The 13,066-nt window shown below is 32.9% G+C and overlaps 1 protein-coding gene and 1 pseudogene across 1 annotated transcript; both read right to left on the bottom strand.

Moving 5' to 3' along the window:
* Positions 1-914: 914 nt before the first annotated feature.
* LOC120069370 (polygalacturonase inhibitor-like) lies at positions 915-2,154 on the bottom strand. The gene has a single exon (XM_039021141.1). The coding sequence runs from the start codon at positions 2,015-2,017 to the stop codon at positions 1,001-1,003; it is 1,017 nt and encodes a 338-aa protein (XP_038877069.1). The 5' UTR covers positions 2,018-2,154; the 3' UTR covers positions 915-1,000.
* Positions 2,155-3,608: 1,454 nt separating this feature from the next.
* On the bottom strand, positions 3,609-12,317 carry LOC120077084 (annotated as a pseudogene).
* Positions 12,318-13,066: the final 749 nt, after the last annotated feature.

Raw genomic sequence — 13,066 nt, 5'->3', positions numbered from 1 at the left:
ATTTAATGAAAAATTTGAATGAGGTTAAAAATAAATACATGTTATTTTTTTGTGGTTTTTTCAAACTCAACTTCTTTAGAAATGAAAGCTTTTGGTTGAAAATAAAGCTATTTTTTTTATAAAAAAAATAGAAATTAGAAAAAGTAACACATAAAGAAGGCTTAATCGTTTGTAGAAACTAACATTGACTCGTGAAATTATAGAATTATGTGTAATCAATATCACAAAATTAAAAAACTTAACTAAGCTAACGTAGTTAATTCAAAAAATTTAATTTTTTTTTTAAATCTAAAAATTTCGTCAAAATCATGAAAAACAAGATTTTCCCAATCAAAATTTTGAGGTCATCGAAAGCTCGAAAATTTTAAACCATGCATGGAATCAGCTCCAACCTAGACTCACATGTAATGTTTGTCCATATCATTTTTTATTAAATAATTTCTTTTAATAGATGGACCCTTTAACCTATTCTTGAAACTCAACCACGGATCAATTTAAAATATTAGAGACTAAATTTACTCTACTTTAAAACTCAAATACCAAATATGTATTTTACTTTTAAACTTCACTTAGTATTGGAACTAGTCTTCTAATAAGCTCCGTGAAAAAAGAAAATTACTTAAAATCCGGCACAAAATTCAACGAGCTAACTTTATTTTATCCTCAAGGTTGAAAACAAAAGAAAAAACAAAAAGTGAAGATAATCTTGTAACCATTTTATTTTATTTTTAAAAATTAAATTTATTCATTTCTCATTATTTATTATATTGACATATTTTTTAATGATTGAATTTTTAATAAAATTTTAAAAATAAAAATTATTTTTTTTAACTTTTTAAAATTAATTTATTTTTTTAAACTATTAATATAAAGTATATAACGAAGCAATGAATTCGAAGGAGAAGTAAACTCTATAAATTAAAAATCATTATCAAATGATATCGATATATTTAAAATTGAGAAATTGGCTATAAGCACGTGTCGGATACGCCATTTTCCATCATTTGCAGGGACCAAGCGGTGCCCCACACAAACACTTATTATGAAAATAAGAATACAAATCAAAGCTCTGCAAAGCCCCACCCACCGGAATCTGACCACAAAGCCGATTATAACTAACGTTCAAATACTGCAAATTCAATTCCGTCATCGCCGGCGGCAAACCTCCAAACACTTTATTATGATTAAGATCCAACGAAGTCAAACTCTGATTAAACACCACCTCCGACAAGTTAAACTCCAACAAATTCCTCGACAAATCAAGAATCTGGATCATCTTGTCGGCGCCGAAGAACATAAACGCATCGCCTTCGAGTTTGTTGCGGGAGAAATCGATGGAAGGGAAGTTTAATCTCGACAAAGAAGAAGGGATTTTCCCAGAAAGTTGATTGTGTGAAAGAATCAAAGACGGGGGTTGTTCACCAGTGAAGTAGCCGAAGGAATCAGGGATTTGTCCTGTTAATTGGTTCCGATCTAATCGGAGACCGCCGAGATTAGGGAGTTGCGAGAGGGAATTTGGGATTTTTCCGGTGAGTTTGTTGAATGAGAGGGTAAGAACGAAGAGATTTTTGAGAGTGCTGAGAAAATCAGGAATTTCGCCGGAGAGACTGTTCCAGCTGAGGTCGAGGAATCTGAGGTTTTGGAGTTTGGCTATGGTCGGTTGGATGGGGCCGGTGAGATTTGGGAGCTTGTGGAGCATGAGGGTTTGTAGAAATGGAAGGTCGCCGACTTCCGGCGGGATTTGGCCGGTGAGACGGTCGTCGGCAAAGATGGTGAGGGAGATGATCCGGTGGGTTGTCCGATCACATTTGACACAATACCAATGGCAGCAGTCTGTTTGCGGGTCCCATGAGGTGAGGATGTAGGGATCGTTGAAGGCTTTTTTGATATTGAGAAGGGCTTTTTTGTCATTTGGGTTGCAGAGCTCTGCATAAGAAATGGTAATGAAGAGGAAGAAGAAGAAGAAGAAGAAGAAGAAGAGGAGGAGGCATGGGAGTTTGTGGAGATCAGAAGCCATGGATTTGAGTGAGTAATGGTAGAAAGATTTGGGTTTGGATTTATAAAGGTGAATGTGGGGAAGGCTTTGTGTGTGAATGTGCAGTGTTTTTTGAGTGCAAGAGAGATAGCTCAATGATTAGCTCATCTCATAGGGAAGATATGTAGTGAAGGTAGATAGACTTCAAAAGTCAAACAATAGAGATGGTTGGTTTGGAATTGGCTTTCTTTTCTCAAGAACAATGATTTGTAATTACCGTATTTTCCTCTTTTTTATTACATAAATAATTTTTTTTAATAAATTATATATTTTCAAAAAAGAAAAAATATGAATGCAATCTGACTACACCTAAGTTTTTTTCCCTTTTTTAATAGGGTAGGGAGATATTATCATCATTCATGAGTTTGGCACTACAATTAGATATATTGTTAAAAAAGTGAAATTCTCTAATGGACCGTTTGGATCGCAGATATTGTTTCATAGATTTAGATATTAAACATAATTAATGTGTGTGTTTAGATGTGCAAGATAATTAATGTCTGAAAGTTAAATATTTGTATTCAATTTAGTAATTTGTATATATGAACTAAAAATAAATAATTACTTAATTAAATGTAAGAGATCAATTATATTTAATACTAATTAATTTATTGTTATGTTAATTAATTAAATTAATAGGATAAAAAATAAAAATAATTTTTTTAATTAAATATAATTAAATTGATTACTAAAAATATTAAATTAACAAAAAAAATTAATTAGAATATTGATAATTAATAATAATAATTTATATTACATAATTAAGATAATATAAAATATTTGTGACAAAGGTATTAATTGAAATTTATTAAGTCTAAATAATATATTTATATTTTATAATTAATTAAAATTAATAGTAATGAATACTTGATATTAATTTATTAATTAATTAAACTATATTTTTACGGTTCATCTCCCATACATAAAAATCTCATACTTTTGCAGTATTAAAAAATCAATATCAAATGGATTTTAAAGTCCTCCGAATATAATATCCTGGGTTTTAAAAAGTGGAATTCTGTACAAACAGCAATATTAAATGTGTGTCTGAAATCCATGGGAAAACCTTTGAAACAAACGGGGCCTAACAAACAAGGATATTAAGAAGATGTTGGGCTATTATAACTCACTCAATATTAGAACTTTTCATTATAATAGTTGAAGTTTCCAATTATTCTAACCTATACATAAGTATTGTAAAACTATTTGAAAACTTTCATTGTATATAGTATTTCACAAGTTTTGTCATGGAATTTCATACAAATGCTTAGGACTTGTTTGGGACGTTGAGTTCATTATCATAACCCGTGGTTACTATAGTATGTGTTTAGGCATGAAATTGATTTAGGTATATCTATATACACACACATTGGATAGTATTTAATATTGCCAACGTGTATATATAGCTCAGTTGATTAAGACATATAAGAAATTAAAATACATACAGTTTATGATAACTCATTCTACTAAAGCTAAAGTCATAAACATAGAAGCTGTATATTTAGTAAAATATATTTATTCTAACGATTACCTCTATTTCTCAAACACACTTCTGAACTTTGATAATATGGCTTTAAAATGGAATTAGACAAGGCTTTAGAACACAAACCAAAGGGTGTGCCCTAGGAAGTGTAAGACCATGCTCTTCTTCCATATCAACTTCCCCATTTCCTCCCTTAACCTTCCAATCAAAGCATTGAACCATACAACCCAAAGTAGTTTGAACCATTAACAAAGCAAGAGTGGTTCCTGGAAAACTTCTCCCACACCCAAATGGCAACAGCTGAAAATTCTGTTCTCTGAAATCACCATTACTCACACTTCCTTGTTTGTCCATAAATCTTTCTGGCTCAAACTCAAGAGGATTTTCCCAATGATTTGGGTCTCTCCCAATGGCCCAAACATTCACATAAACTTGAGTTTTTGGGGCAATCTCATAACCATTTATTGTGCAACTCTCACTTGATTCCCTCACTATCAATGGGCTTGAATGAAGCCTTAATGTCTCTTTTACTATTGCTAGGAGATAAGGAAGATTGGCAATGTCTGATTCCTTAATGGTTTTATTCTTTCCTACAACTCTATGGATTTCTTCTCTTGCTGTCTCCAATATGTTTGGATGGTTTATTAGCTCTACCAATGCCCATTCTATTGTTATTGTTGATTTGTCTGTCCCTGCTGTCAAAATGATTCAAATTAGCAATCACAAATCCTTTTGAATAGATTTATTTGTTCAACCTAAGTTAAAAGAGATGTTTGGAGTGTTGAGTTGGTTATTATAATATCTTATCATCCGTTCTTATCTCCTAGGTTCTGCCTCTGGTCTTTCAAAAAAAAAAAAAAAAATCTCCTATGCTGATTGGATTCTCATGGTCTATATTCTAGTCTCTCAATACCTCTTCATCTTCTTTTTCTCTATAATCCAAAATAGAGAAAAGAAGTTAAGTAATGTTGCAAGGATTGAATTGGATCTAAAAATTAAGAACTATGAAATTGAATTTTTTTATTGACTCTTAGTTTTTCTTAACTTTTGATCTCCAAAGAGATTTATGACAAAACTCAGAACCAAAACAAGGAAATAACTTAGAGCTATGGAAAGTTTTCAACTGATTATTGTACATGAACAACAAGAACACCTAAAAGAGAGAAAAAGAAAAGAAGGGGAGAGACAAAGGGAAAGAGATGAACAAAAGTAAAATAAAATTAAAAATTGCGACATCAGGTAAATTTTGTTACCTCAACATGCCACTTCATTTTCTCCTTAGTCAACTAAAGATGAAATTAATCTTAGAGACCATTTTTCAAACCAAGTGTTTGTTTTGAATCTTCAGAGATCAAATAGACACTAATTTCAAATCTTAGGAACCAAAAGTGTAATTTGCTCTAATTTGAGTTCCAAAGAACTATAATACCTCACTCTATCCACTCCAAAAAAATTATATTGTAGAAGGACAATGATTAAGTGCAATCTCATGCAGCATTTTCTTATACATAATAGAAAAATATAAAAATAAGCAATTTAAAAAGAAAATTGTCACATGATAGATTTTAATTAGATATTGGCAAAATATCAAGCAAATCCTTCGCTTTCCCATCACCACTATTCTCTTCAAGCTCCTTTATCATTCTCTCCATCATCTCGTCAAACCTCTCATGAACTTCCTTAAGCCTCTTCCCAAGCCTTTGCAAGTCCAAATTCTTACAGAACCAAATATAATCTGAAACATTAAGGAGATGTTTGATAAATAGGTATGAGTTATTGAGTTGGGTGGGTATTTATTACCCATGTTTGTTAAGCCCATAAAGAAAATCTATGGATTATTAAAACTCCTTTTTTTATCCACTCAAAACTCTCATTTTTTATCCCCTCAAAATTAGGATATAAATATTGTTGTTTTGGGAGATCGAGGCTAGAAGTCGAGGATTGAGGATTCGATTAATGTAGAGGTCGAACGTTGAAAACTCAATAAACAAAGAAAAACTTGGAAATAATATGTATATTAGGGTTGTCGAAGGTTGAAATTTCGACATACATAGGTCAAACATTAATCGAACGTTGAGAACTCGACAAACAAAGAAAAACTTGGAAACAATATGTATAAAAGGTTGTCGAAGGTTGAAGTTTCGACATACATAAGTCGAAACTTCAACCCTCGACAAGTCAAATCTCGCTAATTTTGTGATGAGGATCTCGCTCTAGAAGGAAATCTCGCTAATTTTGTGATGAGGATCTCACTCTAGAAGGGAATCTCGCTAGAAATGTGGGCTGAATCTCGCTGGTAAGGTGAGCATCGCTAGGAAGACAGTTTGTTAAAGAAATGCTTGATCTCGCTCATGAGGAGGATCTCGCTCATGAAGATATCAAAGGAATAAATCGGAGCTGTCTGAGTTTTCATCAACAAAGACGGCATTGCTAGCGAGATACTCATCCTGAGTGAATTTACCCTCATAAGCGAGATCAAACATTTTGTAATCATTCTTTTTTTAGTATTTCTATTTACTTGACTTTACTATTTGTATTTACTTGACTTTACTACCAACGTGGCTGCTACTTACTTTCAATTAACATTCAAATTAATTCCACTCTTTAATTAATGAGGTTAAATTAATTTCACTCTTTAATAAATGCACCCAACTCTCTCCAACAACCACTTCTTTCTCCAATGCACCCAACCCTCTCCAATAACCACTTCTTTCTCCCTGACTTCCCACTCATACTTTTTATATTTCCACTGTCTTTCTCCACTATGGGTGTTAAACCTTAAAAAATGTATACTTTTGTTAGTTACTCTTTAGTTCTCCACTATGGGTGTTAAACCTTAAAAAATGTATACTTTTGTTAGTTACTCTTTAGTTCAATTTATTTTTTTTGTTGGTTACTCCTTAGTTCAATTTATTTTATTTTATTTCTAATCTAACTATCATTATTTTGTGTTTCTTGTAGGGTCCAAACTAATTACACAAATCATTCCTAATTAGTTTGAGGAGGTTTGTTATTTTGAGGTTTAGAGTATCTCATTTTTTTAGGACTTATTTTTTTTTTTTAATGGAAATATGTTATTTGTTCATTGTTGATCACATTTTTTAGGAATACTAGTTCACAAATTTTTTTATTAATGGTTGGCGATATTATATTTTTTGTCTGATACTTCTCAAATTTTTGATGAATTATGGGTGAAATAGTATTGTTATGTATTTTTTTTTTTTATCTAATAATACGTTCATTTCAATTCTTTTTTTTTTCCAACTTCAATAAGAACATGTTCTATACATTTTTGTGTGTTGTTATCAAGCTAGTTTCAGGATTAATTTTAGTATGTCTTACCATCGTTTCACAATCAAAATTGAAATTTTTTTGAAATTATGTAATTGTTATGAAACGATGTATTAATATTATAAGTAATGTTTAATTTTTGAAAAATATAGTTTCTAATCGGTGACATAAGAATTAAAAAACTATGGCACACCAATATTCATACAATCGGTTCACCAAGTTTTGAAAGTATAGAAAACTGCATATTTTTTCTATATACATTGTCTTAACACATCTTTCGATGAAAATTTGTTGTCCTAGAAACTAGGAGTATGACAAGTTTTTAGAAGCTAATACAAATTGTTCATAAACCAATCTAGGGAAAAAAAATAAGAAGAATAAGAAAAGAGAAAAAAAAAAAAAAAAAACTCACTAGGCCCTTAAAAAGACTTAACTAAAATACCCTCAACCCTATCCTTAGGAAAAAAAACCTACTAAGCCCTTGAAAACATGTATTTTTAGATTATTATAGGTACATTGGGAAATAACACCATAAATTTAATACTTCTCAAATTTTTGATGAATTATTGGTGAAATAGTACTGTAATTTTTTTTATCTAATAATACGTTCATTTCAATTCTTTTTTTTCCAGCTTCAATAAGAACGTATTCTATACTTTTTTGTGTGTTATTATCAAGCTAGTTTTAGGATTAATTTTAGTATGTCTTACTATCGTTTCACAATCAAAATTGAAATTTTTTTAAATTATGTAATTGTAATGAAACGATGGTTTTAATATTATAACCAATGTTTAATTTTGAAAAATATAGTTTCTAATCGGTGACATAAGAATTAAAAAAAATATTGCACACCACACCAAGTTTTGAAAGTATGGAAAATGCATATTTTTTTCTATATACATCGTTTTAACAGGAAAATGCATATTTTTTTCTATATACATCGTTTTAACACATCTTTCAGTGAAAATTTGTTATCCTAGGAACTAGGAGTATGACAAATTTTTAGAAGCTAATACAAATTGTTCATAAACTAATCCAGGGAAAAAAAATAAGAAGAATAAGAAAGAGAGAAAAAAAAAAAAAACCCCACTAGGCCCTTAAAAAGACTTAACTAAAATACCCTCAATCCTATCCTTAGGAAAAAACCCACTAAGCCCTTGAAAACATGTATTTCTATATCATTATAGGTATATTGGGAAATAACACCATAAATCTAAACTATAACCCAATATGCCCAATATCAACGCTTGACATCGTTTTCTATTCTTTCTTAATCATGAAATATAATCCGCCATATACCTTACCCTTTCAAGAATAACTTGTGTATCCCTTTCCCTATAAAGATGGATACTGTTGAAGACCTCTTTTCGATCATGAGAATTATTTCGCACTCTCAAATACAGTTGTTCATAACACTAACCACGTAATTGAACAACTACCGAAGGATAGAGAGACAACCAACATATGCTAGGCACTGCATTAGGTAGTTGGCCTTTCTTTGCCTAATTTATGAGAATGACTTGGCATGTCGTGAAAGCACCCGAATGGATAGACGTACCTTTACGATTCTATGTAATATGCTACGGTCGGCTGTTTGTTTGGAACCAACAAGATGTATAGACGTCGAAGAGATGGTTGTGATATTCCTACACATTCTTGCACACAATGTCAAGAATTGAGTGGTATGCAGAAACTTTTCGAGGTCTGGTGAGACAATTTCGAGATATTTCAACGCAGCTCTTAGGGTAATCTTACAACTTCACACTGTTTTGTTAAGAAAAATAGAACCAATCACAAATACATGCACCGATGGAAGATGGAAGTGGTTTCAGGTACAAAAAGTACTCAGTTTTTTTATATGAATACGTCATAAATATACATGCAACGATAGATTTTTTTTTTTAATTCATTCTGATCATTTGAGAGAAACAGAATTATCTAGATGCGCTAGACGGCACATACATTAAAGTGAATGTTAATGTCGTCGATCGACCTCGATATAGGACGAGAAAGGGAGAGATTGCCATAAACGTTCTTGCGGCGTGTGATCAAAATGAGGAGTTCGTCTTCGTTTTTCCAGGGTGGGAAGGGTCTGCAGTCAATTCAAGGGTTCTTAGGAATGCGATTTCGCGACCGTATGGATTAAGGGTTCCAAAGAGTATTATAATAACCGTATACGTTATTTAAACATGCGTACATGCCACAACACATGTGCATGACATTTTGAAACGTGTACAGGATACTATTACCTATGTGATGCTGGATACCCCAACGCTGAAGGATTCTTGGCACCATACAGAGGGGAACGATGCCATCTCTCCGATTGGCGTGGAGCAGGAAACGCACCGACAACTACAAGAGAATTTTTCAACATGAAACATTCTTCAGCAAGGAACGTTATCGAGCGAGCGTTTGGGTTGCTAAAGGGGCGGTGGGCTATTCTTAGGGAAAAATCATTCTACCAAATACAAGTCTAATGTCGAACAATAACTGCATGTTGCCTTATTCACAACTTGATCACAAGGGAGATGGGAATCGATGCAATGCTTGACATGCCCAATGAGGAGAATTCTGCATCAATTGGTCTTGATGGGGATCATATTGAATTTGTTGAATCATCGGAGGAATGGACCAAGTTCAGGGATGACTTAGCAGTCGAAATGTTTACTCAATGGCAAAGAGCCTGATTATTCAATGTTCATTGCTTACTTTTCTTTTACTACTAAATGGAATTTAATTATGGAACATTCCAACTATGTCGTGAAAATGTTTTATGCCAAGACTCTGTGTGAACAAGTTAAATTGGAACATATAATTTCAGCAGTTTATCCTTTGTTTATGCATGTGTTTAATTTATAGCATCTTTTCATTCAACAAACGTATGCATGCAGCATAATGGCAGGTAATGGTAAGAGGTCTAAACACGTATGGTCGAAGGTGGAGGACGCTAAGTTGGTGGAAGCTCTATTGTATTTGGTGGAGACCGGTTGGAGGCCCGACAATGGGACGTTTCGACCAGGATACCTACAACACTTGGAGCGATTCTGCATGAGAAAGTTCCCAGGTGCGCACTGAATCAGCACACCATTGAGTGCAAGATGAAGAGTCTGAAGAAGCAATACAACGTAGTATCAGAGATGTTAAGTCAGTCGTGGTTCGGCTGGAACGAGAAGTTCAAATGTGTCCAAGTCGAGAGGGATATTTTCGATATTTGGGTTTGTGTAAGATTCTAGAAAAAAAAATGTACGGGTACGTGTTATAATATAAATATTAATAATGTGTATGTGTATCAATGTAGAGTCATCCCAATGCGAAGGGGATGTGGAACAAGCCATTCCCACATTACGATGACCTCTCCACCGTATTTGGGAAAGACAAAGCAGTAGGGCAATCAAGTGAGGACCCTTACGTGATGGCGACGAATGCATTCAGAAAGTTTGAAGATGAGATTTGACTTGGATCACAAGACTGTCACACACCTAAGGTTCACCAGACAGAATCACCATTAAATCAAGATGAAATAGATGAAGAGCCAGTAGAGCAATCTACAGGTAGAGCGAGTGCACCTGCCGAGTCATCTCGAGGCAGTAAGAGGAAGAGGTCATCATTCCAAACGGAAATGATCGACATCATGAGATCGACTGTTGAAATGCAGAGCATACACATGGGTAGACTTACATCGTGGCAAAAGGAAAAGTATGAGCTGGAGTTCGGGCATCGGAAGGAAGTAGTAAATGCCATATACAACATTGATGGCCTGGATGAGGATGATCAGGTCACCCTTATTGACCTCCTTGTCACAGACATTCAGAAGACAGATTGTTTCCTTGCAGTACCAGAACACGCACGGAAGAGGTATTGCCTCCGTCTACTAGGAAGAAACATGTAGACTGACCACACCCCTATATTTTGTTTATAGTTCTTTTGGATAATAGAAAATGGATAATGGACTGTCATGTCAAAAAGAATGATAACTTTTGCATACGTCATGACATGTAATTTTTGTGTTTGTATTATAACACGGATATTATAAGTATCGAAAAGAACATATATTTTGTGAATTTTTTTTTTTTGAAACGACCACATGTTCGGTCGGTTCATATTATTTTTGTGATCTTATGAAAAATGTTATTGTACTATATTACATTCTCACCATCATAATCAAATGAAAGGTAATTATCCTATGTACAATTTTAATTCCAAATATATTATCCATATTATATAAAAATAAACTATGATATATGAAATAATAAGGTTAAGTTAGCAAGATTCAATATATATACATACAATATACCAATTAGTAATTGGGATAATTACCTTCAATATATATACAAACATTCAATATATATACATACAATATACAATATACCAATTAATTGAGCAGCAATATGAAATATATTTTGTTAGTATGTTTTACCGATTGAAGAGAACTAGAATTATTATAGTTTTTGAAAAGAATATATGAAAAATAATCTATTATGTTCTACAAATTGAGAAAAATTTGAGATTGTCTAGTTTATGTCATAAATGATTTGAGAAAATACGTGTATATTTGAAAATTAATCAACAATAGTAAAGCATAAAACTAAAAAATAAAAAAATAAAATAAAAAACAAACATAAAAAAATAGAACTAATCTCATTCACAAAAAACTGCATCAGATCCCCAACTCAACTCAACTCGACTCTGCACAACAAATACAGACAATAATTATCAACTCAACTCAACTCTGCAAACAGAACAGACAATTTAATCCCCAGATAATTTAACTTTCCAAATAATAATTACCAACCCAACTCAACTAAACTCTTTACTTTTATCACACACCAAACACACCCTAAAAGTCCCTGAAAGAACAGCTATATCCTTCACCTATTTCCTTATCCCCTCAACCTCTTCTTCTTCCTCAGCACATCTTTTCCCCAATGTCATTCTAGATTTCACATTGTTTCTCAACCTCATCAACTCTCCTCCAACATCAACTTCTTTCCCCTCCGCCACCTTCGACTGCAATGACCGTAGAAACTGCCGCTTCTCGTCCTCTCTCATAGAGCGGAGGTTGTCGAGCGTTCTACCACCGAGAAGCTCCTACATACAAAGCTTCTTCATGAATTTCCAATAAGGTCCATACAGAGCAAAGGAGAAATCAGCTGACCCATAGGTTAAATAGTCGACTGCTGACAAATGGGGTCTATTTGAGAAGGAAGATTCATGAGTTTTGAAGACTTGTTTCGTTGTTTCGAGTGACGAAACTACAACGCAAGTGGACCGATCCTAAATGGAGATGCATTAAGGGTCCGTGGCGGGTCGAGAACTTGTGGAAAGCTTTGCGGGGCAACGGATCGAGGAGATGGAGATGGCCGATGATAGGGAGAGCAAAAGGGCTTGGAGGAAGATGAGAGTTACGTTATGTTTGTTTTTGGCAAAGATTAAGCGAATTGTGAAGGTGGAAACTAACCATATGAGGCAAAAAATTATGTAGCTTTGGAAATCCGCCATTAATGAACGACTCAAATGAAGGTCGATGAATTCAATATAGTTTTATATGGGAAGATGTGAATGAAAGGAGACGATTTTGATGCTTGTGATTTACATCATTTTAACCGGCAAGTAGTATTGTTTATTGTGATTGTTTCTAACTTGTATTTTTATTTTTATTTGTTTGTTGTATTTAATGGGATATTGGTAATGGCCAAAAGGCCTGTAAAGTGTCATTCTCTTTTTTTGAAAAGTAATGCTTAGGGCTAGTTTTGTCATGAATGAATTTGGACCTATCGAAATAGGCAAAAAATCAAGGAAAGATAAGAGGAGATAAATACAAAATAAAGTGGACTTGGTTCAAATAAGTTTAATTGTGTGTTTGGAATACATTTTCAAGTATTTAATTTTAAAACTAAGTTGTTTTAGAAGAAATTGAAGTGTTTGACAATCACTCAAAATAGTTTTTTCAAGTGTATTTTAATAAGTTTTTATAAAAAATGTTTAAATAAAAATGAGTTTTTTGAAAAACACTTTTTTTTCTTAAGTCAATCTATACGAGCCAAGTATCAGCAAATCATTTATCTAATTAGATCTAATCCTATATATGATAAGGAAACATCCATCTAATCCAATTCTAAAATGAAAATGTAAATTTTATCACATTCTTTCTATAAATAGATACTTCATACGAGGTATCTTGAATTGGACGTAGATCTTGATCATGGGACATAGATCTTGATCATGATCTGCGATCTAGATCTTAAACTTCTGACTTT

This window comes from Benincasa hispida, chromosome 1 (genome assembly GCF_009727055.1).
Source record: "Benincasa hispida cultivar B227 chromosome 1, ASM972705v1, whole genome shotgun sequence".
Lineage (NCBI taxonomy): Eukaryota > Viridiplantae > Streptophyta > Magnoliopsida > Cucurbitales > Cucurbitaceae > Benincasa > Benincasa hispida.
The sequence above is the reverse complement of the archived record's forward strand: the minus strand, read 5'-3'. Positions and strand labels throughout refer to the sequence as shown.

Bases quoted from the DNA above. Each gene is read 5' to 3' on its own strand.
- LOC120069370 (XM_039021141.1), bottom strand. From the start codon at position 2,017: ATGGCTTCTGATCTCCACAAACTCCCATGCCTCCTCCTCTTCTTCTTC.